Source organism: Pteropus vampyrus, unplaced genomic scaffold (assembly GCF_000151845.1).
Source record: "Pteropus vampyrus isolate Shadow unplaced genomic scaffold, Pvam_2.0 Scaffold275, whole genome shotgun sequence".
Lineage (NCBI taxonomy): Eukaryota > Metazoa > Chordata > Mammalia > Chiroptera > Pteropodidae > Pteropus > Pteropus vampyrus.
In genome coordinates, this window is record NW_011889056.1 from 859,238 (window position 1) to 885,471 (window position 26,234).

Genomic DNA, 26,234 nt, shown 5'->3' on the forward strand with positions numbered 1-26,234 from the left:
GAGGCGCCGGGCGCGGGCGCGAAGGCGAGCTGGGCGCCACCCTGCGGTAGCGGGCCGTCCGCAGGGACAGCAGGTGAGGCCTCCGCGGCTGGGCTCCAACGCGAGATGGTCACCGCGCTGCTCGCGGACCCGGGGTGGGGGTGGCGAAGGTGAGCGGAGAAGCCCCGAGAACGCAGACGCCGGCGCGCACTCAGGCCCAAGCCTGGTGCAGCTGGGGTGCTTGAGCGCAGGGGAGGGCCACCTGCATCTGGGAGTGCTGTGCCCGGGGGCTGCTTTCCCTAGTGTACCCGTGAAGCTGTATCTGTACCCAGGAGTGTGGAAGCCCAAGGCCCTGGATGGCCTTGAGACAGAGGGGTCTGAGCGTTTGGCAGAATATGGGCTCGCGTGGATGCCCATGAGCTGGTCACTGCATGTCTGGGAAGGATGTTGAGAGAGTGGAACATAGTGTGGGCTGAAGGTGAGTGGCCATCTGGAAGGACACTTCCAAGCCAGAGTGCCCCGTGGGAGGGCAACAGCGAGTTCTTCACTGGCACCGGTCCTCCTTGAACACAGGGGAGCTGGTTACCGGGCTGCTGCACTTCATGGGGGCCAGGGCAGGGCTGTGGCCAGGCACAGGAAGCAGAGTCTCCTCCGACAAGTCAGATTCCTAGGCTGGGCCCTGAGCCCCGTCCCAGGTTGGCTCTGAGCTGGATGTTCACCACCAGCCAGGATGTGAGCAGCAATAATGCCCAGACTCTCATGTTACTGGGGTCCAGAAAAAGTAGGTGAAGTCCACTAGCAGGCATACCTGTACGTGCTCCAGGCTACAAGGTCAAGGTAGGAGCTCAGAAAATGAGTGCCCTCACCTGCTGCACCTGGACTTGCCTTGGCAGCCCAGGTCTCTTCTCACCGACTCATTCTGAGGCTTTCCCCACTAGCTAAAGTGCCCCTGTGGGAGGGCCTGGCCTGGGGTCTGAGGGCTGGGGGCGGGGTGGGGGGGGCGGGGTGTGTCTAACATCCAAGAATCTACTCCAAATAAGGGAAAATATGAAAGAGCTGGATTTAGGCTTCCAAGGACCGACTGCCTGATCTGGGGGCTTTAGGATGGGGCGCCATCTGGTGGTGATACTATGTCCCCTAGGGACAAAAGCCCTTTACACTCCCATCCCTTGTCTCCCCCAAATAGGGAAAGCCTGGGGTTGGAAGCCAGGACACCCAGCTCTGTCCCCCTTTCTGCTGGACTTGACTACTGGTCAGTTACTCTGACTCAGTTTCCCTGGTCTCTGAAGATTAAGAAATGAACACTGATGACTCAGTTGAATGGCACTTGGTGAAAAGAAAATCAATTCTCGATGTAATGCTGTCCTTGGGAACTCGCTTTCCAGTGGGGCAGAAGAAGCAGGAAAACAACTCAGCCTGTTTTGAATGGGACCTGGTAGGGAGGGGTCCATCTGTGTCCCCCCTTCAAAGTTCTCCCTCCCATCTCCACTCCAGTTCCCAGACTGTGGTATGGAGTTTTTGTGCAGGTGTGATTGACAGTGGTCAAGAGAGGGGAAGCGGCACAGGAGTTGGGCCTCAGATTGGGAAATGGTATTTGGAGTCCCTACCACCATCTTTGGTGAGGAAAAACCAGTGAGATGACAGGCAGCGTCGAAATGACTATGCTGGAGGGCAGGGGAGTATGCCTCGAAATGACTATGCCGCCGCGGGTACTGCAGACCTGAGGCACGCTCCAGTCAACCATATTTGGCCATGACGTGCTGGCTGAACCAGGGCCTTCTGTCCCACAGGTCTTTAGCAGATAATTACTACTAGTGTGCAGCTCAATCTAAGAATTGAGCAGGAGGAACAGAAACCTAAAGAAGGGAGCATCCTGGAGAGGGGAGGTACATGGGACTGGGAGGAATGAGTCCACTCTGGTGACGAAGCGATGGGTAGGCTGGTTTCTCTTGACTGAAGAGGGTAGCAGTGTGTCCCCAACAGGCCTCTTGCTGGTCTCCGTCTCCCCACAGCAGCCTCCCTGCTGTCTCCAGAGTTAGTACCAGAAAATTAATTTTGAGTGAATAGGTTCCCCAATGCCCTTGGGACACAGTCCAGGCTCCTCAGGAGGCTTTGGAAGAACAGCCTTCTGTGATTTCCCCCTCAGTCCCCTGGCCCCCTGTTCTGGGGAAGGGCCCCCTGCACTGCCAGGGTACTGAAGCCTACCCAGATGCAGGGGCTCGGAGACTGCCAAGCCTTATTGGAACCCCCAGCAGGCTCCTCGGTCTGGAAGGGGCCCCCGCCCGGCCATCTCCTGGGTCACACGGGGCTCAGGGGCCATTCAGACAGGAGAGGAAACCCCCAGTGCCCCAGGTGGACGGCAACCCCAGGCGGACACTGGGACACTCGCTGTCTCTGCACGCATCACATGGCGCCCTCTGCCAGGGCCCATTGGCACGCCCAGCCCCTTCCAAGACTGCTTGCTCCTGGAGTGCTGGCGGCCTCCTGGCCCAGTGCCCCATTTCCTTCCAAGTGGAGCAGAGAGGGAGGGAAGCGCTGAGGACCGGTGGGCGCAGGTGCACAGGCCAGCCTGGGCCATGAGGTCGGGGGCCGGCCTAGGGTACCGGCTCTGCCGGGGCCCCCTTCCCTAGTGGGGGGCACCCGTTCGAAGCGCTCGCCTCAGCGCCTGGCCCTGGACCTGCACTCTCCAAGTGCTCGCCCTTAGGACCCGGCCCCTTCCTGCTGCTGCCAGGTCGGCTGGCCGGGGTGTGGTCGGGGAACCCCAGTCGCTGGAGCCCGGGGGAAGTGAGGGTGGCGGAGGCTGTGGGGGACGGGGCGGAGCCCACATGACTCAGGGAGGGCTAGCTACGCCACCCCCTGCGGGGGCCTTGGGGAAGGAAAGTCCCTTGTATGGCGTGCTAGTTGGAGACCAAGTGGTCCAGCGCCATACGCTGCTCAGCCTTTCCTCGCTGCAGCGTTTCCTGCAGCGCTGGCGCGAGGCTGCGGCACTTGGGTATGTCCTTGCCCCCTTCGGGGCCCAGCGGCCCTCTCCGGAGCCCGGGGGTCAGGTCAAAACGGCAGGGGCAGGGGGGGCTTTGGGGAGCATTCCAACGGGTGGGGCGGGGCGGGCCATCCCTGAAGTCCCACCCACGACCCCGCCCCGCCTCGACCCCGCCCCATAGCCCCGCCCCCACCCGCATTTAAAGGGCTCGCTCTCTCCACAGCGCAACCTCCGCTGTCTGCATCTTCCCGCGGACGTTGAAGTGCCTGCGACTTTAATTAAAGGGCCGTCCCCTCGCCTAGGCTGCAGCACCGCCCCTCGGCTCCTCGCGCCTCAAAATGAGTAGCTCCCACTCCCGGGCCGGCCAGAGCGCGGCGGGCGTGGCTCCGGGTGGCGGCGCAGACACGCGAGACGCCGAGATGCCGGCCACCGAGAAGGACCTGGCGGAGGACGCCCCGTGGAAGAAGATCCAGCAGAACACATTCACGCGCTGGTGCAACGAGCACCTCAAATGCGTGAGCAAGCGCATCGCCAACCTGCAGACGGACCTGAGCGACGGGCTGCGTCTTATCGCGCTGCTCGAGGTGCTCAGCCAGAAGAAGATGCACCGCAAGCACAACCAGAGGCCCACCTTCCGCCAGATGCAGCTGGAGAACGTGTCGGTGGCGCTCGAGTTCCTGGACCGCGAGAGCATCAAGCTCGTGTCCATTGGTGAGGGCGTGTGCAGCCCCGTGGCGCCGGGAGGGCGAGGGCGAGGGCGGGGGCTCCATGCATCTTCCCATCTTCCCATCTTCCTCGGGTAGACCCCTCCCAGCCACCCCCCTGAGCCCTGGCGCTGCCCCGGGCCCCCCCACCCCGGGCTGCTCAGCTACGCGCGGGCCTCAAGAACAAAGGCGCGCTGGCAGACCGGCCAGGCGGGTGTGCGGACCGCTACGCGCCCCCGCCTGCCGCGCCCCGGCTGGCCTAGGCCCAGACTGAGCTCACATCCTCCGCAGGCCGCGCCCCCACCGCTTCACCCGTGGTGGGAGAGGGCCAGAAGGGTGGGCACTGGCCAGACTCTGGCCCTGCGCCCGGCACCCCATCCCTGTGGAGGGGGAGGCCCGGGTTCTCCACCCCCTACAGCAGTTCGGAGAGGGCCTTCTGGCTTTCAGGCGCCCCTGTGGTTCCTAAACAAGGGAGTTGGAGTTTCTGGTCCCATTGTTTAGGGCGCTCAGCTTTTTCTGGCCCTGGAAGATTCCCGCCCCCCACACACCCCAAGATGGCTCCAATCTCCAGTTTAGATCTCCCCCAGGGAACTTAGGGGGCCAGAGTGGGATATGGCTAGCAAAACAGCACCCGAGATGAGTGTGGATGTCAGCCAGTGAAGGGAGCTGGTTTGTAGTCTACTAAGACACCGAGTTACCGTTGGTCTTGGGCCAAACTCCTGTTTCCATATAGGACTTGCTTTTCTGAATCTAGAATGCAAGAGATGGTTGGTAGGTAGGTACTCCGTGTGCTGGGCTCACTGCCAGCCCAGTGTCCATGTCATTTGGCTGGTGATGCTGGCATTGACTGGGCCTACTGTAGCATCCCTGGCTCTTCTCAAGATGGAACCCATTCAAGGACAGGCACCCAAACCGGTGACTTGGGGAAAGGTACAACAGGGAGAGAAGAAGGGGCATGAACTTTCTTGAAAGGGGCCTTCCAGTTGTCCCTCTGGCCCTGGCACAAGAGAATGAGCTTAATAAAGTCAGAAACTAAGATCCAGGTGCCCCCAACCACTCAGAGGGCAGGTCTCAAGAACCTCACCTCTTTCTTTGGAATGCCAGCAGAGGCCGCGGCCCACCCCACAGTCCCAGCCTCAGTCTAGCCAAGCTGAGTCATCTCTGAGCCTTGGGTGGGTGGGGGGGCAACCGGATGTGGGGAGGCGGGCCACACCCCAGCTGTCTGGGGGGGTCTCCCCCCTCCTCCCTTCTTCTCTTGTGAGCTGGCTGGAGCAGGCCTAGTTCCCAGAGCTTTGCCATATAAGGCAAAAAAATGTTGGAAAGCAGCAGTGATTAGGGGAGGGAGGGGGTAGACTGCTGGGGCCTGGGGAAAGGGGGTGGGATGGGGCGGGGCCTTCCAACCAGGCAGTCTCCCAGCCCTGGCGGGTCCTTCCCTCCCTCTTTTGTGAGGGGGATGGGGATGGTTTAGGCCTGCCTTCTGTGGACCAGGGGGTGGACCCGGCCTGGCCAAGCCTGACCCACCAGGGCTGATGAGCTTGGCCTTGTGTGTTGCCTCATGGGTCACAGCAGGACTCTGAGGATGGTGGCCTGGTGGGAAGCCCTGGCTGGTCCTGTACTTCTCTAAACCTTCCAGTCACTCCTAGTCTGAAGTCCCTTCTTCACCCTCCCATCATTTGGGGACAATGCAAGGCAGTAGTGCAGGACCGGGACTAACCCCAGTCTGGGAACAGGGAGGGCCACTCTGCTTTGAGTGGCTCAGCCAGTCCTCGAGGTGCTGCCTGCTGGATTCAGAGGCCACCTGCCATCGATGGCCCTTTTGGTGGCATCCATCCCCTTCTCCCCACCCCCAAGTTGACTCACTAGACAAGTATTTTCTCTTGATTGGGGGGTGGGGTGGAGACGCAGCAGGGATTTCAAAGATGAGCTCTTAGGAAGCCTGCCTGTTCTGAGCCCCACCCTCAGCCCCCCACTCTGAGGCTGAGACCCAGAGGGCCTTGGGTGGGGCCAAGAGGAGTTGCCATAGTGACAGGGTGCAGGGTGCCCGCCCTAACCACTTCCCCTGTGGTTAGCTTGGTGGCTGCCCGCCCTAGGCCCAGCAGCCCGTTAGGTGGCAAAGAGGGCGGGTTGGGCTCTGCTGAGGCAGCGGGAGTCGGAGACCCCACCCATGGCCTCTGCTACCCCATTTCTCATGCTGCTCCCTGGGTGCCTGACCCAGGCCCACTGACTCTGCCCTCCTTGGGCTGGGTAAAGGGGCCCCCAGGATGCCTTCTGCCTCTCATTGGCTGACAGGCCATTCCCGCTGGGCCCCAGTGAGTCAGGGCCATGTGGCCCAATCAGCGGTTACACTGGGCTCCCAGACTGGCTCTATGCAGGGGAGGATGAGGGGCACTGAGGAAGTGGGGTTGGGGCTCGCACCCTCTACCCAAAGTGTGCTTGCCCAACGCTTCCACTTCCTTGCCTCATGCCACCCACCTTGGGGGAGCAAGGAGTCGTATTTCCCAACTGCTCCACCCGCTTTCCTTCCTCTTCCCCTTCCTCAGCCCCAGCTCCCCCTCCCCTTCCAGCACCAAGCCAAAGGCCCTGACACCCAGGACCAATGGGGCCGGGCAATTCCCCCTGCTTGTTCCCTGGAGACCCCTGGAGATAGGCAGTGGGCCGTTTCTGGGGTAGCTGCAAAGCACTCACCCTGCTCACTCCGGAGGCCTCCCCTGGCCCTGTCTGCTGCCTTCAGCTGTCATCAGTCCTTCTGGGCCCCCAGCAACACCCCCTCATTTTGCTGAATTGTTACCTCACGTCTACGGGTGTGTCGTCTTCCCCCAGAAGTGTCCTTCATCTCTGAAACTACCCACAGTCCCTCAGGGGTCCTGGGCAGAACCCACATCCCACCCTGCCCCACAGGGTCTTCCTTCCCTGGGGTCCCCTGTGCAGCCACACTCCGCGCTGTCTTGGAGCCGCCTGACACGCACGCATGCACAGAGACACTGCCACTCCTTTCCTCACAGACAGCAAGGCCATCGTGGACGGCAACCTGAAGCTCATCTTGGGCCTCATCTGGACCCTGATCCTGCACTACTCCATCTCCATGCCCATGTGGGACGAGGAGGAGGATGAGGAAGCCAAGAAGCAGACGCCCAAGCAGAGGCTCCTGGGCTGGATCCAGAACAAGCTGCCGCAGCTGCCCATCACCAACTTCAGTCGGGACTGGCAGAGCGGAAGGGCCCTCGGTGCCCTTGTCGATAGTTGTGCCCCGGGTGAGGATTGTGGGAGTGAGGGTAGGGAGCTGAGGCCGTCTGTGAGTGGGCCGAGGAGGCAGCCTGCAAGGCGGTCCGGTGGTCCCTAGGCTCATCTTTCCTTTCGTACCACAGGCCTGTGTCCTGACTGGGACTCTTGGGACGCCAGTAAGCCTGTGAACAACGCGCGGGAAGCCATGCAACAGGCCGACGACTGGCTGGGCATCCCTCAGGTATGACCCTGCCCGGGCTCCCAGGGCTGTCCGGGGACCACAGTCCCAGTGGGGAGAGGTGTCACATCCCAGGAACCTGAGGCACGGAGGCCAAATGGCTCTTGTTTTCTACTTGCGACAGGTGATCACTCCAGAGGAGATCGTGGATCCCAATGTTGATGAACACTCTGTTATGACCTACCTGTCCCAGTTCCCCAAGGCCAAGCTGAAGCCAGGGGCTCCTCTGCGGCCCAAGCTGAACCCCAAGAAAGCCCGAGCCTATGGGCCAGGTGAGGGAGCCGGGCCAGGGGCGCTCCGGTGTGCTGACCCTCTCTGCAGGATAGGGTCCTTTCTAAATTTGGAGGTCCCTGGGAGCCTTCAGAGATGTGGTGGCTAGGTTATTAAATGCTCCCCGAGAGTCAGACAGGAATGGGTTGGGGGCTGGTCAAAAGTGGCCACTTGTGACTAGCCATCAGCCCAAGGCAAGGCGGAGTGTGTTCGAGAAGCAAGGACCCCAGCTGCTTTACTGTAAATGGAGACGAAACCCAGCCAAGGTATCACACAGGAGCAAGGGCCCAGGCAAACCCAAGTGAGCGTTCCAGAAAACAGGCCCAGGCCTGTCTCCTAGCAAGAGCGCAGCTGGGGCCCAAGGCCAGGCTCCATGCGCCAGGGTTCACGCTGAACTGACTCACCCAGTTGAGAGCGTTGTTCCTGATGGGCACAGCAGGGAGGGGGCGCTGAGCCTGCGGGAGGAGATACTACCGAAGGGAGGGTGATGGGGCGGAGGGGTCAGGCAGTGGCTCTGACGGCCAGCCCGTGGCTTCCTCACCGTCCCCTGACAGGCATCGAGCCCACGGGCAATATGGTGAAGAAGCGGGCAGAGTTTACCGTGGAGACCAGAAGTGCCGGCCAGGGAGAGGTGCTCGTTTATGTGGAGGACCCAGCTGGACACCAGGAGGAGGTAGGGCAGGCGGCGCGGGGCACTGCGGTCCCTCCATCGGGAGGAGCTGTTCTTAGCAGAGGCTCACGGGTTCCTTCTCACTACAGGCAAAGGTGACTGCTAATAATGACAAGAATCGTACCTTCTCTGTTTGGTATGTCCCCGAGGTGACGGGGACTCACAAGGTGAGCCCACAGCCCCTGGGGAGGCTGGGGGCAGGGGCAGCGGCTGCAGGGTCCCAACCCCACCTTCACAGCCTGCCTTTCTTGGAAACGACAGGTCACCGTGCTCTTTGCCGGCCAGCATATTGCCAAGAGCCCTTTCGAGGTATATGTGGACAAGTCCCAGGGTGACGCTAGCAAAGTGACTGCCCAGGGCCCCGGCCTGGAACCCAGCGGCAATATCGCCAATAAGACCACATACTTTGAGATCTTCACGGCAGGTGAGGGGAGGCTGCTGAGGCAGGCAGGTCTGGGGAGAGAGCTACCGTGGCCCAGGAGCAGCCCGGAGGCTCTAGGAGCTGAGCTGGTACCTTGTGGCAGGAGCTGGCACGGGCGAGGTGGAGGTCATGATCCAGGACCCTGCAGGACAGAAGGGCACCGTGGAACCTCAGCTGGAGGCACGGGGCGACAGCACCTATCGCTGTAGCTACCAGCCCACCATGGAGGGTGTCCATACGGTACACGTCACCTTCGCCGGTGTGCCCATCCCTCGAAGCCCCTACACTGTCACTGTTGGCCAAGGTAGGCTGGTCTCGGCCGCCCCGTGCTGGAGCCTCCCGTGGGAGGGGCAGCGGGGTGGGTGACACTCCAGCCCCGACCCACCCCAGTACCCTGGGTCTCTGTGCTTCCGCTGTCTGGGTGCGCTCTCTTTCTTCCCCTGCTGGGGCCCTTCCGCCTCCTCCTCCTCTCGCCCCCTTCGTGTCTCTCTCTCTCTCTCTCTCTCTCTCTCTCTCTCTTTTCACGCTTTCACCTTTGGAAGAACTCGTCCAGCTGTCTAGAAACCTGCTGCTCTCTGCTCTGCCCGCAGGGTCAACGGTACTTGGATCTGTCTTCCTCTGGGAGGGGAGGGTTGGTGTGGAGCGGGTGGGACGAGGCCACCACATCCTGGCTGGGGCTGCGGGTCCTGGGGTCACAGTCCCTTTCGGTTCTTTCTTGCATGTCCCTTGCCTACCCCGTGGGGCCGAGTTCTGAGGGCCCCTGCCCCCATCCTGATGGCCCAGCCCTATGGGAGGCCAGGGAGGGGTCACCCAGAGCCAGCTTCCGGTGACTTAGCCAGCCCTGTGCCCACAGCATGTAACCCGGGTGCCTGCCGTGCCGTCGGCCGGGGCCTGCAGCCCAAGGGCGTGCGGGTGAAGGAGACTGCCGACTTCAAGGTGTACACAAAAGGCGCAGGCAGTGGGGAGCTGAAGGTTACTGTGAAGGGTCCCAGTAAGTTGGCCTGTGGCTAGGGTGGGCGATGGCAGCCCCAGGGCCGTTGCTGGGCAAGCCTAAGCTCCTCCCTTGTCTCTGGCAGAGGGTGAGGAGCGTGTGAAGCAGAAGGACCTGGGGGATGGCGTCTACGGCTTTGAATATTACCCCATGGCCCCTGGCACATACACTGTCACCATCACGTGGGGCGGCCAGAACATCGGGCGCAGGTGAGGCCCTTGGCAGTGTTCAGAGCCAAGGTGGTCCATTTCTCCCCTGCGCTGGGCTCGGGGTGGTGTCCCTCAACACTGCCCTGTGTGGCTCTTTCTCTGCAGTCCCTTCGAGGTGAAGGTGGGCACTGAGTGTGGCAATCAGAAGGTGCGGGCCTGGGGCCCCGGGCTGGAGGGTGGCGTCGTTGGCAAGTCAGCGGACTTCGTGGTGGAGGCCATTGGGGATGACGTAGGCACCCTGGGTAAGTTACAGGCTGCAGGGTGGGCACCGGGGGGCAGAAGGGAGAAAGGGCTGGCTCCCCGCCGCTTCCAGGCTCCAGGATACTGATGGAACTGGTGGCTGTTGTCAGGCTTCTCAGTGGAGGGCCCGTCGCAGGCCAAGATTGAATGTGATGACAAGGGCGATGGCTCTTGTGACGTGCGCTACTGGCCTCAGGAGGCTGGCGAGTATGCTGTGCACGTGCTCTGCAACAGCGAAGATATCCGCCTCAGCCCCTTCATGGCTGACATCCGCGAGGCTCCACAGGACTTCCACCCAGACAGGGTAAAGGGCATATGCGGCTGGCGGGGTTTTGGCCCCCTTTTACCTCTGCTTGGGGGCTGGGCTGGGAGGGGGTCCAGGCCCTGGGCAGGTATCCCCGACAGTGTGTTCCTCCCACCCATGTGTCCTTGGTGGCCTGCACTTGGTCCCCTGAGATCTGGGTGACCCCTCATCAGGTGAAGGCACGTGGGCCTGGATTGGAGAAGACTGGCGTGGCCGTCAACAAGCCAGCAGAGTTCACAGTGGACGCCAAGCACGGCGGGAAGGCCCCTCTCCGGGTTCAAGTGCAGGTGCGGTGCCCACCCATGGCAGAGAGTCGGGGGGCGTAGGTGCCCAGACCTGGGCACTGACCAGTTGGCCACCTGCTTTCCAGGACAATGAGGGCTGCCCTGTGGAGGCAACAGTCAAGGACAATGGCAATGGCACTTACAGCTGCTCCTACGTGCCCAGGAAACCCGTGAAGCACACAGCCATGGTGTCCTGGGGAGGTGTCAGCATCCCCAACAGCCCTTTCCGGGTGAGCCGGTCCTCTGCTGCCCTTGACAGGCCTTTCCCGTCTCCCTAGATAGAGTGCCCGTCCTGTTTTCATCCAGCTCTATTAGTTAGAACAATCACATACAGCTCGCCCATCGCAGTGTACGGCTTGGTGCTTTTGAGTCCATTCAGAGTTGTGTAGCTTTCATCACAATGGAAGGTTAGGTCGTTTTTGTCATCCTAAACAGAAACCCCTCTACCCACCAAATCCCCCTCCACCAGCCCTAAGCAACCACTGATCTGCTCTCTGGCTCTGGGCTTGCCTATTCTAGACAGTGGCTAGAGATGGAATCGTGTTGACATCTTGCATTGTGTGTCTGGCTGCTCGCACTCAACAAAATGTTTTCGTCATGGTTCTTCGATATGGTCGCATGAACCAATACTCCTTGTCTTTTCATAGCTGAATGGTATTTTGTTGTATGGACAGACCACGTTTTTGTTTTGTTTTGATTTTATCCAGTCGTTCGTGGATGGGCCTTTGGGATTTTTTACCTCTTGGCTGTTGTGAATAGTGCCACTGAACATTTGAGTATAGGTGTGCAGACTTCTGAAGAGAGCCCACTTCTCTGGGTAGATAGATACTTAAGAGTGGAATTCTAACATCATACGGTCACACGTTTAGTCATTTGAGGAACCAGACCACTTCCCACTTCTGCAAGGTGGTTGTACCGTTTTGCATACCAGCTGGCAGTGGGGGAAGGGACCTCTCCTCCAGGCTGGTCATACCCTTGTACTTCTGTCCTATGCAGGTGAATGTGGGAGCTGGCAGCCACCCAAACAAGGTCAAGGTGTATGGCCCAGGAGTGGCCAAGACAGGGCTCAAGGCTCATGAGCCCACCTACTTCACTGTGGACTGCACGGAGGCTGGCCAGGGTAAGGCCTTGCCTTGGGTGGGTGGGCGAGTGGGTGAGGCATCGACACGAGGTCCCAGCCTCTGCTCTCTCCCCTGCTGTAGGTGACGTCAGCATCGGCATCAAGTGCGCCCCTGGCGTGGTGGGCCCTGCCGAGGCCGACATTGACTTTGACATCATCCGAAATGACAATGACACCTTTACGGTCAAGTACACACCCCGCGGGGCCGGCAGCTATACCATCATGGTCCTCTTTGCTGACCAGGTGGGTACTGCCGCTCCTGGCCCCTAACACTGCTGGGCGTTGGGGTGCTGCTCTTCTCTTAGTCTTTCTCCTCCCACCCACTGCAGGCCACACCCACCAGCCCCATCCGGGTCAAGGTGGAGCCCTCCCATGATGCCAGCAAGGTGAAGGCCGAGGGCCCGGGCCTCAGCCGCACCGGTGAGGACCACTCTGTGGAGAGGTCAGGGGAATCTCAAGATGGGGGGGCAAAGTGCCCATACATGGTCGCTCTGTCTCCTCAGGTGTCGAGCTTGGCAAACCCACCCATTTCACGGTCAATGCCAAAGCCGCTGGCAAAGGCAAACTGGACGTTCAGTTCTCGGGGCTGGCCAAGGGGGATGCAGCGCGCGATGTGGATGTCATCGATCACCATGACAACACCTACACGGTCAAGTACACTCCTGTGCAGCAGGTAGCTACCTCACAGCCCGCAGCTACACCCCTCCTGCACCTGCCAAGCCCGTGGGCCTCCTCGAGCAGTGGGCATAGAAGGCTGGGGGTGGGGAGGAGAGCCAGTGTCTCTCTGACCACCACCCCTAATGCCTAAGTGGGGAAGCCACAGACCAGGGAGACCAAGGTCATGACCCAGGCCCCGCCATTCTGCACCCCTTCCAGGGCCCAGTGGGCATCAATGTCACTTATGGAGGGGATCCCATCCCTAAGAGCCCCTTCTCGGTGGGTGTGTCTCCAAGCCTGGACCTCAGCAAGATCAAGGTGTCTGGCCTTGGAGAGAGTAAGTAGTTGAGGCTCTTGTCATGTTCACTGAGGATGCCCCGGTGGTCAACTGGGCCTGGTGTCACAAGTCTCTCCCTTCTGTCATCTCGATAGAGGTGGATGTTGGCAAAGACCAGGAGTTCACAGTCAAGTCGAAGGGTGCCGGCGGACAAGGCAAAGTGGCATCCAAGATCGTGGGCCCCTCGGGTGCCTCAGTGCCCTGCAAGGTGGAGCCAGGCCTGGGGGCTGACAACAGTGTCGTGCGCTTTGTGCCCCGCGAAGAGGGGCCCTATGAGGTTGAGGTGACCTACGATGGTGTGCCTGTGCCCGGCAGCCCCTTTCCTCTGGAAGCTGTGTCCCCCACCAAGCCTAGTAAGGTAATTGAGGTGTGGGGGCTCCCCCATCTTTTCCAGACTTGCCATCACCCTTTATCATTTGTGTCCTTATGACTGATGGCCATGCCCAGGCCTGCTTGTACCCATCTGGTGGGGGAGGGAAGCCAGAACAAGAGGAGGTAGATGGATGGTCAGGCTGGGGGTCCAGGGCCAAGGGTCAGGGAGGTGACGTGGCTTCGGCTCCTGACCTGCGTCTCCTCCCTCAGGTGAAGGCATTTGGACCGGGGCTGCAGGGGGGCAGTGCGGGCTCCCCCGCCCGCTTCACCATTGACACCAAGGGCGCCGGCACAGGCGGCTTGGGCCTGACAGTGGAGGGCCCCTGTGAGGCCCAGCTTGAGTGTCTGGACAATGGGGATGGCACATGCTCCGTGTCCTATGTGCCCACCGAGCCCGGGGACTACAACATCAACATCCTCTTCGCTGACACCCACATTCCTGGCTCCCCATTCAAGGCCCACGTGGTTCCCTGCTTTGACGCGTCCAAGGTCAAGTGCTCAGGCCCTGGGCTGGAGCGGGCCACCGCCGGCGAGGCAGGCCAGTTCCACGTGGACTGCTCGAGCGCAGGCAGCGCAGAGCTGACCATTGAGATCCGCTCTGAGGCGGGGCTGCCAGCGGAGGTACACATCCAGGACCACGGCGACGGCACGCATACCATTACCTACATCCCCCTATGCCCCGGGGCCTACACCGTCACCATCAAATATGGTGGCCAGCCTGTGCCCAACTTCCCCAGCAAGCTGCAGGTGGAGCCTGCAGTAGACACCTCAGGTGTCCAGTGCTATGGGCCTGGGATCGAGGGCCAAGGTGAGAGGCCCCACTGTGGGACACTGTGTGTCAGGGGGTAGCCAGGGTCCCCAGAGCTCCTGGAGCCCCATGCATCCTCCTTATTGTCCCCCTGCAGGTGTTTTCCGAGAGGCCACCACCGAGTTCAGTGTGGATGCCCGGGCTCTGACGAAAACTGGAGGGCCGCACGTCAAGGCTCGTGTGGCCAATCCCTCAGGCAACCTGACTGAGACCTACGTGCAGGACTGCGGTGATGGCACGTACAAAGTCGAGTACACACCTTATGAGGAAGGTATGTGCTGGGGCTCCCAAGGGATGGGGGGATGGGGCGGGGTGGCCTGGGCTCCTGTTTACCTGGCCTGCTGTCCTCCAGGACTCCACTCTGTGGACGTGACCTATGATGGCAGCCCTGTGCCCAGCAGCCCCTTCCAGGTGCCCGTGACCGAGGGCTGTGACCCCTCCCGAGTGCGTGTCCATGGGCCAGGCATCCAAAGTGGTACCACCAACAAGCCCAACAAGTTCACTGTGGAGACCAGGTGAGCAAGCGCCCAGGAGGCAGGGGTCACCTGCGATGGGCCTTGGAACCCCAGGCAATAACTAGCTGTCTGTTTGGACCAGGGGAGCTGGCACAGGGGGCCTAGGCCTAGCTGTAGAGGGCCCCTCTGAGGCCAAGATGTCTTGCATGGATAACAAGGATGGCAGCTGCTCGGTCGAGTACATCCCCTATGAGGCTGGTACTTACAGCCTTAATGTCACCTATGGTGGCCACCAAGTACCAGGTGAGGAGGCAGGTCGACTGGGGCTGCACTGGGACCACCTGCCCGCCATCCACTCTGTTTCACACAGCTGCTGTCCCTCTGCATTCCCCCATTCAGGCAGTCCTTTCAAGGTTCCTGTGCACGATGTGACAGACGCCTCCAAGGTCAAGTGCTCTGGGCCTGGCCTGAGCCCAGGCATGGTCCGCGCCAACCTCCCTCAGTCCTTCCAGGTGGACACGAGCAAGGCCGGTGTGGCCCCACTGCAGGTCAAAGTGCAGGGGCCCAAAGGTGAGTGTCCACATAGCTGGGAGCCAGGGGTCCGGAAGACACGGTACTCTTTGAGGGGCCAGGGAAGGAGAACGGAGGCCCAGCACTCAAGAGGCTGGAGCAGTTGCGCAGGCCATTGGTGGAGGAGTCTAGGGTGACAGGGGGACCAGAAGGACGTAGAAAAGATAGGACTTCAACACTGAGCACATGCGGCAGAAGGGAGAGAGGGCTTGGGGCCATTCCTGGGCATGGGCAAATGAGGTCTAAGCTTGGGGTGAGGGCTGGGTGCACGGCTGAGCTCCAGCTGTCCAATGTGGTGGGGTTGAGGGTCCAGGAGACTGGCTGAGATTCTGTTTTGGGGATGGGGGCCAGGCCTGGTGGAACCGGTGGATGTGGTGGACAACGCCGATGGCACCCAGACTGTCAACTATGTGCCCAGCCGTGAAGGGCCATACAGCATCTCCGTGCTGTACGGGGAAGAGGAGGTGCCCCGCAGGTAAGAGGCGGTCCACTGCCTGGGGCGGCGGGCTGGGCATTGAGAGGCTTCCTAACTGCTCATGACACGCTGGCCCAACCAACAGCCCCTTCAAGGTCAAGGTGCTGCCTACGCACGATGCCAGCAAGGTGAAGGCCAGCGGCCCTGGGCTCAATACCACTGGCGTGCCTGCCAGCCTGCCTGTGGAGTTCACCATTGACGCAAAGGACGCAGGGGAGGGCCTGCTGGCCGTCCAGATCACGGTGAGCTGGCTGCCCTGGCGGTGGTGGCTGCCTCGTTCTGCAGAACTGCCGATCCAGGCCCAGGGAAGGCAAGGGAAGGGAGGGGCCCAGGCCTGAGCCATGTGTATAGTATGGGGCAGCACAGGCCTCCTGCCTCTAGGGTGACGGTGACGGGCACAGGCTTCCCTACCCACACACTCGCTTACTGTCGACAGTGAGCACATTATCAAAGCCCTTAATCCCTCAACTTGCCCACTGGCAACATTTTCGTGGGGCAGGTATAAGTATAGGACCCTGACATCTCCCGGGGTACTCCTAGTGCTGGGGCAGGCCCTGGGGTGGAGGATGGGAGTCGAGAGGTACTCATAGGGATAAAGCAGGATGGGTGCCGAGCTCCCTGACCCTGCCCGTTGACATTCGGGGGGCAGGAAGTGTTGGACATTTTGAGACTTCCCTGCTGGACGATGGCCGTGGGGAAATAAAGGACAGCGCTAGAGGCAGGCAGCCATTTTGGGCCACAGTGGTTGAGTGACTGGGAGCCTATCCCTGTAACAGTGGTGCTGGATGTCCCTTTGAGAGGGCTCGAGGTGATCCTGGGCCTGGCTAGGCTTAGGCCAACCCCCTCTCCCGCGCTCTGCCACACAGGACCCTGAGGGCAAGCCCAAGAAGACACATATCCAAGACAACCACGACGGCACATACACGGTGGCCTACGTGCCGGATGTGACGGGCCGCTACACCATCCTTATCAAGTATGGTGGTGATGAGATCCCTTTCTCTCCGTATCGCGTCCGTGCTGTGCCCACCGGGGATGCCAGCAAGTGCACGGTCACAGGTGAGCCCGCCCGCCGTCGGCCATGGCGCTCAGCACGGGGCTTGGGTGTGCCTGTGTGCAAGGGCTCGCTGCTTGGGGCAGCGTGTGGGAGTGGGGGCCGCCCCCTTGAGTGACTCACCTGACCTTTCTCCTTGCTCTCTGCCCTCTCACCTCAGTGTCAATCGGAGGTCACGGGCTAGGTAAGCTGCTTGCTGGGGCCGCTCCCAACGCCCCTCCTGCCCAGAGGGCAGCTTCCTTTCCTCTTCCGTGCTGATTCCCAGGACAGTTCCAGCTGCAGCTCTTGGCAGGGACAGAGGGGGGCTGGAGGGTTAGAGCCCAGGGCGGCCTCCGGAGCTGAGCATGAGCGCTCCGGCCCTCCCCCTCTCTGGGCCTCCGTTTCCCCAACTGAGAAGTTGGGTTGCAGCTGAGAGCTTTGGGGTGAGGTGCATCCTGACAGAGGCACCCCACTGGGGGGTCTGGGGATCTTGGCACCCCGGGGAAGCCCCAGAGGCGGGCAGCAGGCCCTTCCTTCTCGCTTCCTCCTTCCGTGTCAAGGGCTCCTGCATGGGCTAAGGGGACAAGGGGTCTCCCCCGACCAGCGGGAGTCCCCAGCCCTGGCCGGATCCACAGACCCTCATCCCCACCTCCCAGGGGCCTCTGCGTCCCGGGCTGGGGGAGGTGCAGCCTGCATGAGCGGGTGGGGCTGGCTGGTAGTGCAGAAGCACCAGCGTCGACTGCTTGGACGGCCAGCATGGCGGGGCCCGGCCCAGCCTCAGAGCCCCAAAGTGCACTCAGTGGCCCTCTCACCCTCCCCACCTCCTTCCTTCCCCCTATTCCCGCAGCAGTGACGTTATTCAGAGGGTCCCCAATCAGGCATGGAGGTTCTCCTACTCGGGCATGGGAGGGGAGAGCCAGCCCCAGCCAGAAACATCCATGAGGCGACAACTACTTAGGAGGCTCTGAAGGCTGCAGGCCTGGGGTTTGGGTGAGGCAGCCAGGGTGAGAGTTAGAGTACCTAGGGTTTCACAGCCTGGGCTCAGTGGCTGTGTAGAGCAGGCCCTGGGACCTAAGACGACAGGCATGTGCACCTAAGGCAGTGGGGACAGGTCCTTGGGGACCAAACGCAAGGTCAGGCCTCGGTTAAGGGAGTGGTCAGTTTCCCTGGCCACTGCTGGCAGAACAGAGGCAGAGAGCCTCGCGGGGGGAGCTGAAGTCACTTTTAGGCCAGCCAAAGGGATGGCTGGGGCCAGGCCGGTGGCAATGTGGCTTGAAGGGGGCGCCAAATTGGGGAGGTGTACTTTGAGGATGAAGCAGCCAAAACCCGCTGATGGGCTGGGCGGGAAAAGTGGGGATTTGAGGGGCAACCGATGAAGTCGGGGCCCAAACCACTAGCTACATGGTGGGTCCAGGTTCCCAGCAGGGGTGGACAGGTGTGGATGGGTATGAGGTGAGGCCTCCCAGGGCAGGATGGGCAGCAGGCGGCCGGGTCTAGAGCTCCGGAAAGCTGCGCAAGGCCAGCATGGAGCCCAGTGCAGCAGGAGCCCTCGGCCCCAGGGAAACTCGGTGGCAGGCTGGCTGGGGAGCCCCTTGAACTTAGCCCTGGAGTGGGTTCCGTGCTCCTGGTGGTTTGCCTGGTGGGGGGAGGGGGCAGCCTGCCTCTCGCTGCCAGGCCTCACAGCCTGCAACCCCCCCGAGCCTCCACGGCTGAGCCCAGATCGTAACGTCACTGTCCCTCCCCTTTCCTCGGGCACTCTGGGGCCCTGGAGGCTGCTCAGCTGCTCTGCCCTTGCAACCTAGTGGCGGTGGCTGTGGCTTGGGCCTCCTTTTTCCCCCTTCCCTCTCGTTGCTGCCACTGCCTGTTCGCTGTGCTGCTAGGGCGCTAATCCCGCTGCCTCCCGCTTCTCTGCTCCCAGCTCCCTGCGTGCTCCAGGCCGGGCCTGGCCGCCCCTCACCACAAGCCTCCGGTTGAGCAAACATTCTCAGTTGTCAGGAAACTCCAGTTTCACTTTCAGGCCTGGGGGGCGGGAGGCGAGTGTCACGATCACCCACACTGCAGCAGGACTCCGCCTCACCGCATCCGCACACAGCACTGGGGGCCGGGGCCAGGCCACAGGGGCGAAGGCAGCTGTGGGCTCAGCCAGAGCGCTGGCATTGGTCAGCGTGTGGTCCACGGCACCGGCTGAGGCTGAGTTGGCAGGGGAGGTGGCGGCAAACACTTGTGCCCTGATGGCAGCAGCGGCCCCATGGGCCTCCAGGCCCTTCCTTCCTCCCAGACACCTGGGTGCCACCCGTCGGGCATTTCCCACATTGGGGATACCCACGAGACAGGACTCCCTGGCTTGAGGTGGCTTGGGGGAACCTTTCCTGCCTTCTGAGAAACTACTCACCGTCCCAGCTTGGGGGTGGGGGCGGGAGGCCTGGCTGTGCTTGGTAGTAGCAGTAAAAGGCCTGGGCGGGCAGCAGGCGGATGGGAGCGGCCCGAGTGCCACGCTCATGCCCCGGCCCCCCTCTGGGGACCCGCCCTGCCCCACCAGGTGCTGGCATCGGCCCCACCATCCAGATTGGGGAGGAGACAGTGATCACTGTGGACACCAAGGCGGCGGGCAAAGGCAAGGTGACCTGCACTGTGTGCACACCTGATGGCTCTGAGGTGGACGTGGACGTGGTCGAGAATGAGGATGGCACCTTCGACATCTTCTACACGGCCCCACAGCCGGGCAAATACGTCATCTGTGTGCGCTTTGGCGGCGAGCACGTGCCCAACAGCCCCTTCCAAGTGACGGTCAGGAGGGGCCAGGGGTGAGGGGTCTGGGTGGGGTCTGTCCTGTCCCCCTGGGGTTCCTCTGTGATGACAGACTCTCCAGCTCTTGTGCATTGCTCTGCAGGCTCTGGCTGGGGAACAGCCCACAGCACAGACCCCAGTGCGGCCTCAGCAGCTGGCCCCACCGTACACCTACGCCCAGGGTGGCCAGCAGACCTGGGTATGGCCTGGCCCACCTCCTCCTGGCTCACCTAGCTCTATGGGACATTTGGGGGCTGGCCAGCTGGGTTTCCCATGAGGCCCCATTCTGGCGCATGTACGGAGGGACCCCGGATCCTCTTGCTTAGGACTCCCTCCCCTCCTGCAGCCCCTCACTTGAGCCCTCTGTCTCAACTGCAGGCACCAGAGAGACCCCTGGTAGGTGTGAATGGGCTGGATGTGACCAGCCTGAGGCCCTTCGACCTTGTCATCCCCTTCACCATCAAGAAGGGCGAGATCACTGGTGAGTAGGGGCAGGAAGGAGCTTGGGAGCCACAGAGAGCAGGGTGTGCCTACGGGCTGCCCTGACCCTGACCCCGCTGCCCTGCAGGAGAAGTGCGCATGCCCTCGGGCAAGGTGGCGCAGCCAGCCATCACCGATAATAAGGATGGCACTGTGACTGTGCGCTACGCACCCAGCGAAGCCGGCCTACACGAGATGGACATTCGCTATGACAATATGCACATCCCAGGTGTGTCCCCACAGCATTCCACCACTGCCTGAGAGACCTGGGCTGAGGGGAGGACTGGGGACGACACAAGGTCCCAATTACACACGGTTGTTCTTCTGGCCTCAGGAAGCCCCCTGCAATTCTATGTGGATTACGTCAACTGCGGCCATGTCACTGCTTACGGGCCCGGCCTCACCCACGGAGTAGTGAACAAGCCTGCTGTCTTCACTGTCAACACCAAGGACGCGGGAGAGGGTGAGTGGCAGCTCTAGTCCTGACCCGCCTGTTTGCCGTGGGATACCCTCATCTTGCAGAGAGCTGGACACAGGAGAGACACCCCCTGAATGGGGCCCCCTGCCTCGCCGCCCTTACATCTGCTTGCCTGTCGGGGCTTTTCCTCATCGATGCAGTGTCCCTGAATGCAGTCTCAACCCTCACCCGTGACTCTCTCCAGGGGGCTTGTCCCTGGCCATCGAGGGCCCATCCAAAGCAGAAATCAGCTGCACTGACAACCAGGATGGGACGTGTAGCGTCTCTTACCTGCCTGTGCTTCCTGGTGACTACAGCATCCTGGTCAAGTACAACGAGCAGCACATTCCAGGCAGCCCCTTCACCGCCAGGGTCACAGGTGAGTGCCAGCGGGAATAGTGTCAGAAGGAGGCAGGTGGCAGGGCGGGCGCAGTCTTCCTTTGCGCCTAGATAACCCAGTGACTGTCTCCCGCCAGGTGACGACTCGATGCGCATGTCCCACCTGAAGGTGGGCTCTGCTGCCGACATCCCCATCAACATCTCTGAGACGGACCTCAGTCTGCTGACAGCTACGGTGGTACCGCCCTCGGGCCGGGAGGAGCCCTGTCTGCTAAAGCGGCTGCGCAATGGCCATGTGGGTAAGAGGCCGAGGGGCAGGGCCTTCTGGAAAGGAGGGAGTGGGAGACCTTCCTTTCCCTGGCTGACAGCCCTGCCCTGTGCCCAGGGATCTCGTTCGTGCCCAAGGAGACAGGGGAGCACCTAGTGCACGTGAAGAAGAGTGGCCAGCACGTGGCCAGCAGCCCCATCCCAGTGGTGATCAGCCAGTCGGAGATTGGGGACGCCAGCCGTGTGCGGGTCTCAGGCCAGGGCCTCCACGAAGGCCATACCTTCGAGCCTGCAGAGTTTATCATCGACACCCGTGATGCAGGTAAGCGGCGGTAGCCTGCCAGCCACAGTGAAACCACTGTGCTTGGCTTCCTGGCTCAGGGGTGTCTCTCCCACAGGCTATGGCGGGCTCAGCCTCTCCATTGAGGGTCCTAGTAAGGTAGACATCAACACAGAGGACCTGGAGGATGGTACGTGCAGGGTCACCTACTGCCCCACGGAGCCTGGAAACTACATCATCAACATCAAGTTCGCTGACCAGCACGTGCCTGGTGAGGGCAGCACATAGTCACCTCTCTCTCTTATCCGCGACCCTCCTTGCTGCACCCCAAGACCGGAACGTAACCTGTGTGGGGGCATGGGCTGTGCTTCCTTTCTGCAGGCAGCCCCTTCTCCGTGAAGGTGACAGGCGAGGGTCGGGTGAAAGAGAGCATCACACGCAGGCGACGGGCTCCTTCGGTGGCCAACGTTGGCAGTCATTGTGACCTCAGCCTAAAGATCCCCGGTAGGAGCTATAGGGAATCGTGGAGGAGTTCTGGTGGCCCCAAGCAGAAGGTTGGAGCCTAGAGCTCCTGCTCACCAGACTGTCCCCTCCCTGCAGAAATTAGCATCCAGGACATGACAGCCCAGGTGACCAGCCCATCAGGCAAGACCCATGAGGCTGAGATCGTGGAAGGGGAGAACCACACGTACTGCATCCGCTTTGTGCCTGCCGAGATGGGCATGCACACAGTCAGCGTCAAGTACAAGGGCCAGCATGTGCCTGGGAGCCCCTTCCAGTTCACCGTGGGGCCCCTAGGGGAAGGGGGAGCCCACAAGGTCCGCGCCGGGGGCCCTGGCCTGGAGCGGGCTGAAGCCGGAGTGCCAGGTAGGCCTGCTTCCTGAGAGGCTCTTGCTCTCCTGGGCAGGGTAGGGGGATGGAGGAAGATCAGCTGTGCTTGGAGGGGGCCGAGGCCGGGCTTGCAGCCCCCCATGAGGACACACTGCTTTCCCACAGCGGAATTCAGCATTTGGACCAGGGAAGCTGGTGCTGGGGGCCTGGCCATTGCTGTCGAGGGCCCCAGCAAGGCTGAGATCTCCTTCGAGGACCGCAAGGATGGCTCCTGTGGCGTGGCCTATGTGGTCCAGGAGCCAGGTACCGAGCACCTAGCCGGGGGCAGGGGAAGTGGCACCTTGGTGCGGGTGTTGGTCCAGGTCTACGGAGACAACCCTGCCCAGCTCCCCCCTCCACCTTGCAAACCCGGGGCTACCCAGGCTGTTTGTGGGAGGTGGGAGGCTAGAACACTGACAAGCGGGGGCCTCCCAGCATGCCTTCTGTGCTCTTTCCTGCCCAGGTGACTACGAGGTCTCAGTCAAGTTCAACGAGGAACACATCCCTGACAGCCCCTTCGTGGTTCCTGTGGCTTCTCCGTCTGGCGACGCCCGCCGCCTTACTGTTTCTAGTCTTCAGGTGAGGCACTGAGAGAAACCGCCCGCCTGCGGCTCCTGGGCCCGGCCAGACCAGAGCCGTGCACAGAGCAGGCCTCGACCCTGTGTCGAGTGACCCGCCCAGCCCAGCTCAGGGCGTCGGGCCTCTGCTCTGGCCGGGTACAGCCCACGCTTGGGGTTGGCAGGAAGCACCCCTGCCCGCCGCGTGGAGTTTTTCTCGTGTCTCAGGTCTAAAGGCTTTGAACAGAAGCCTGTGCCCTTTGAGCACCAGGGCTGAGGTTTAAAGAGGGACAGCCTACAAGGGCTGAGTGCTGCCCGCAGGGCGGAGCCGCCCTCCCTTCATGCCGCCCCGGTGTGTGACTGCAGAGCATGGATGTCTGGGGGCGGGGGCGTGTGCCTGTTGCTTACTGCCCCTCGAGAATCAATGGCTCTCCCTCTTTAAACCAAGTTGGACGCCAGATGGGTAAGTGCAATCCTGTGGGCCTCCTGCTTCTGGGGCCCTGCCCTCCTTCCCCCCAGCTGCCCCGTCTAACCACGTCTGCTGTGCTTCCAGGAGTCAGGGCTAAAGGTCAACCAGCCAGCCTCTTTTGCAGTCAGCCTGAATGGGGCCAAGGGGGCGATCGATGCCAAGGTGCACAGCCCCTCGGGAGCCCTGGAGGAGTGCTATGTCACAGAGATCGACCAAGGTGAGGCTCTGTCCCTACCCGGCCACCCGGCCATCTGCCCTGGCCCTGCTGAGAGCAGCAGGCCTGCCCAGCTGGCTGGAAGCAGGCCGAGTGTACAAAAGGAAGGTACAGATTCCGTAGGCAGCCGAGACAGGGTGCACACACCTGGGCTCCGTCAGCCAGGCAACCCTGCCGCTACTCGTGACCCACACACCCTTGGGAATCTGGCTCAGCGGCCGCGACTGCAGGCAGCGCGATGCAGTCTTCTGAGTCTGGCCAAGGGGATGCCTGGCCCTTTAAGCCAGGGCGTGGCACTTGCAGGCAGGCCTGGGGCAGCCCGGGGGTAGGAGAGGGTGAGAGCAGCTGCTGGGCCACGTTTCACTAGTCTCACAACCTAGTGCTGCCCCTTCCCAGCTGCGGGACCTCGAGCAAGTTCCTGCCTGCCTCTGAGCCCCAGTTAACATGCCGGGAACGTGGCGTTCGTGGTAACCTTTCTAAAGAGGCAGTGAGGCGCGTGCTTTGCTTGCAAACGATTTCAGTCCAAATGAGCCACGATAGCAGGCTGCTTGGGCGTCTAAGGCTTCACCCCTCAGGTTTTAGGAGGTCTGTGCTCTGGAGGGTGCGGGTGCCCGGCATGGTTTGTGGAAGAAGCAGGGTGGGCCTCGTGGGCTGGCTTGACTCAGGCTGGTGGGCAAGGGAAGCAGACGCCACTTGCTTGCTTTCGGAAGAGGGACCCCAGGTCCACAGCACGCCCCTCTGCTCCTTAGATAAGTATGCGGTGCGCTTTATCCCACGGGAGAATGGCATCTACCTGATTGATGTCAAGTTCAATGGCACCCACATCCCTGGAAGCCCCTTCAAGATCCGAGTCGGGGAGCCTGGGCATGGAGGGGACCCAGGCCTGGTGTCTGCCTATGGAGCCGGCCTGGAAGGCGGTGTCACAGGTAGGTCAGTGGGTATAGCTTCCCCAGTATGTGGACACAGCTGCTAGGGCCCTTCCTCTAAGCTCTCGGTGACAACCCAAGGCACACAGAAGTGACAACTATGCCGGGAGTTAGGAAATGGGGCAGGGGGTAGGGAAATGGGCCAGGCCAGCTCTGCCCGACCTCTGTGCCCACAGGGAGCCCAGCTGAGTTTATCGTGAACACAAGCAACGCGGGAGCTGGTGCCCTGTCAGTGACCATCGATGGGCCCTCCAAGGTGAAGATGGATTGCCAGGAGTGCCCTGAGGGCTACCGTGTCACCTATACTCCCATGGCACCTGGCAGCTACCTCATCTCCATCAAGTATGGCGGCCCCTACCACATTGGGGGCAGCCCCTTCAAGGCCAAGGTCACAGGTGAGCCTCACGCCAGACTGCTCGTGCCCAGTCCAATACCTGGCACACTGGCCGCCTCTTAGCCTCACCTGCTCCACCCTGCAGGTCCCCGTCTTGTCAGCAACCACAGCCTCCACGAGACATCGTCAGTGTTTGTAGACTCTCTGACCAAGACTGCCAGTGCTCCCCAGCATGCCACCCCAGGCCCAGGTCCCACCGATGCCAGCAAGGTGCTGGCCAAGGGCCTGGGGCTGAGCAAGGCCTACGCGGGCCAGAAGAGCAGCTTCACAGTGGACTGCAGCAAAGCAGGTAGGTGCCTAGGACACGGGAGGGGCTGGAGGGTTGGGAATGCTTTCGGGGGTGTGGCTGTCGCTTCTCATCTGGGCCCCCCTGCCCTCTCTACCCTTCAGGAAAGTATCTTGGAGGAGCTGGGGGTTCCTCTGCTGGCCCCAGGGGTCAGGAATGCTGGCAATTCTTTAGGAAGGGGTGTCACCCTGGAACAGGCGAGGGGGTCAGAGTAGGCTACCGGAGAGGAAGAGGAAGGGGTCAGTATGGTTACAGTGGAGAACAGGGGATTTGGAGCCTGGGACTGAGGCCTGATCCTTCCCCAGGCAACAACATGCTGCTGGTGGGGGTACATGGCCCCCGGACACCCTGCGAGGAGATCCTGGTCAAGCACGTAGGCAGCCGGCTCTACAGTGTCTCCTACCTGCTCAAGGACAAGGGGGAGTACACGCTGGTGGTCAAGTGGGGCGATGAGCACATCCCGGGCAGCCCCTACCGTGTCCTGGTGCCCTGAGCTCTGTGCCCGTGCCAGCGGCAGCTCCCAGGACAAGAAGTGTCCCCACGCCCACCTGCCCCGACCCGAGCAGCCCCCCCTCCCCCCAGCCCTGGAGCCCTGGCTAGCCCCGGCCGCCCCGTCACTGCAGCCGCCCCTGCCCTGCGCTCACCTGCCTCCACTTGGGCAAAGAAGAGAGGCAAGCAGAGGGAGCCGTCGGTGGTTCCGCCTGTCTTCTTTGATTCTGGGAGGGGTGACGGGTGGGGGCCTGTGCACGACCACCTGCTAGATCTCTTCCCTAGCCGAGGAATAAAGTTCCGCTTCCATTCTCCTGAGTGTGGCTCGAGCTTTCTTGCAAGGGCGCCGGCGGCGTAGATCGAAGCGCGAGCCCAGGCCTGGCCCCTCCCACTGCCCTGGCACCGAGGGGCTCCTGCTAACCCCAGCCCCTGACTCCGGGAGGCCCCATCAGTCCTCACCTTTTCTGCCTCCCTAGGTTCAGATCAATGCAGGACAAGGGGTGTATGGCACCCCCAGAACAGGGCCTGGTACTCTTGTCCCAGTCCACAGCAGGAACAGAGGCTGTCCTAGGGGAGGGCCAGGCCGTGGCCAGGCTGCAGGAGGCAAAGTGCTGGGTGGGAGGATCACATAAACAGGTCTTCAAGTCACAGCAGGTGCATGTCAGCTCCTAGGCATCTTAAATGCGCCACCATTCCTTGGATAAGGGATAAGGTACTGTCAAAAGGCCCCTCAGTGAATGGGTGGCAGCATTCAAGAAACTGCCAGCTAGGTTGCACAGTTTGCCCCACTCTTACCTGGCCCCAGGTGTCCTTCTTGCCTGTCTTGCCCTCCATCCCTGAGCATTGCCATGGCTCCCTCTTGCCATCAATGTCCTGGGGTAATCTGAGCCCCTCACTTAAAGGTCCCCTCTGCATCCCCGTCCATCGCATCCCACATCCCTCGTAGCATCTCTAAAAATTAAAATCACCCGGTGCCCCACACCGGGTCGTCCGTGCACTGTTATTCCGCCCTCTGCCCTGGGCTGCAGGGAGCCTGCTCCCCCCCTTCAGAGGAAGGGTACCAAAGTCAGCGGAGACTCAGCA

The 26,234-nt window shown here is 61.6% G+C and overlaps 1 protein-coding gene across 2 annotated transcripts; it reads left to right on the plus strand.

The window, feature by feature from the left end:
* The first annotated feature begins 27 nt into the window (after window positions 1-27).
* Window positions 28-25,469, plus strand: FLNA (filamin A). 2 transcript variants are annotated; one of them, XM_011375557.2, is made up of 48 exons: window positions 28-73; window positions 3,183-3,670; window positions 6,666-6,914; window positions 7,029-7,126; window positions 7,248-7,395; window positions 7,948-8,066; window positions 8,153-8,230; window positions 8,325-8,487; window positions 8,588-8,788; window positions 9,338-9,475; window positions 9,561-9,684; window positions 9,790-9,926; window positions 10,035-10,228; window positions 10,402-10,515; window positions 10,599-10,742; window positions 11,509-11,632; window positions 11,715-11,875; window positions 11,962-12,052; window positions 12,136-12,305; window positions 12,509-12,626; window positions 12,722-12,984; window positions 13,209-13,806; window positions 13,904-14,077; window positions 14,159-14,321; window positions 14,404-14,564; window positions 14,661-14,831; window positions 15,183-15,306; window positions 15,392-15,548; window positions 16,173-16,362; window positions 16,518-16,541; window positions 18,876-19,123; window positions 19,227-19,322; window positions 19,502-19,604; window positions 19,692-19,832; window positions 19,938-20,066; window positions 20,266-20,439; window positions 20,537-20,698; window positions 20,785-20,988; window positions 21,065-21,217; window positions 21,328-21,450; window positions 21,547-21,813; window positions 21,943-22,080; window positions 22,280-22,395; window positions 22,927-23,059; window positions 23,806-23,982; window positions 24,159-24,377; window positions 24,462-24,665; window positions 24,968-25,469. In XM_011375557.2, exons 2-48 carry the CDS (start codon window positions 3,298-3,300, stop codon window positions 25,153-25,155), a joined length of 7,944 nt encoding a protein of 2,647 aa, XP_011373859.1. In that variant the 5' UTR covers window positions 28-73; window positions 3,183-3,297; the 3' UTR covers window positions 25,156-25,469. The 2 variants fall into 2 exon arrangements, with proteins under 2 accessions (XP_011373859.1, XP_011373860.1); XM_011375558.2 differs by lacking the exon at window positions 16,518-16,541 and having other exon boundaries at window positions 29-73.
* Window positions 25,470-26,234: the final 765 nt, after the last annotated feature.

Bases quoted from the DNA above. Each gene is read 5' to 3' on its own strand.
- FLNA (XM_011375557.2), top strand. From the start codon at position 3,298: ATGAGTAGCTCCCACTCCCGGGCCGGCCAGAGCGCGGCGGGCGTGGCT. The intron at 15,549-16,172 runs GTGAGCTGGCTG...TCTGCCACACAG, and splicing joins TGCTGGCCGTCCAGATCACG to GACCCTGAGGGCAAGCCCAA. The intron at 22,081-22,279 runs GTACCGAGCACC...TTTCCTGCCCAG, and splicing joins CTATGTGGTCCAGGAGCCAG to GTGACTACGAGGTCTCAGTC.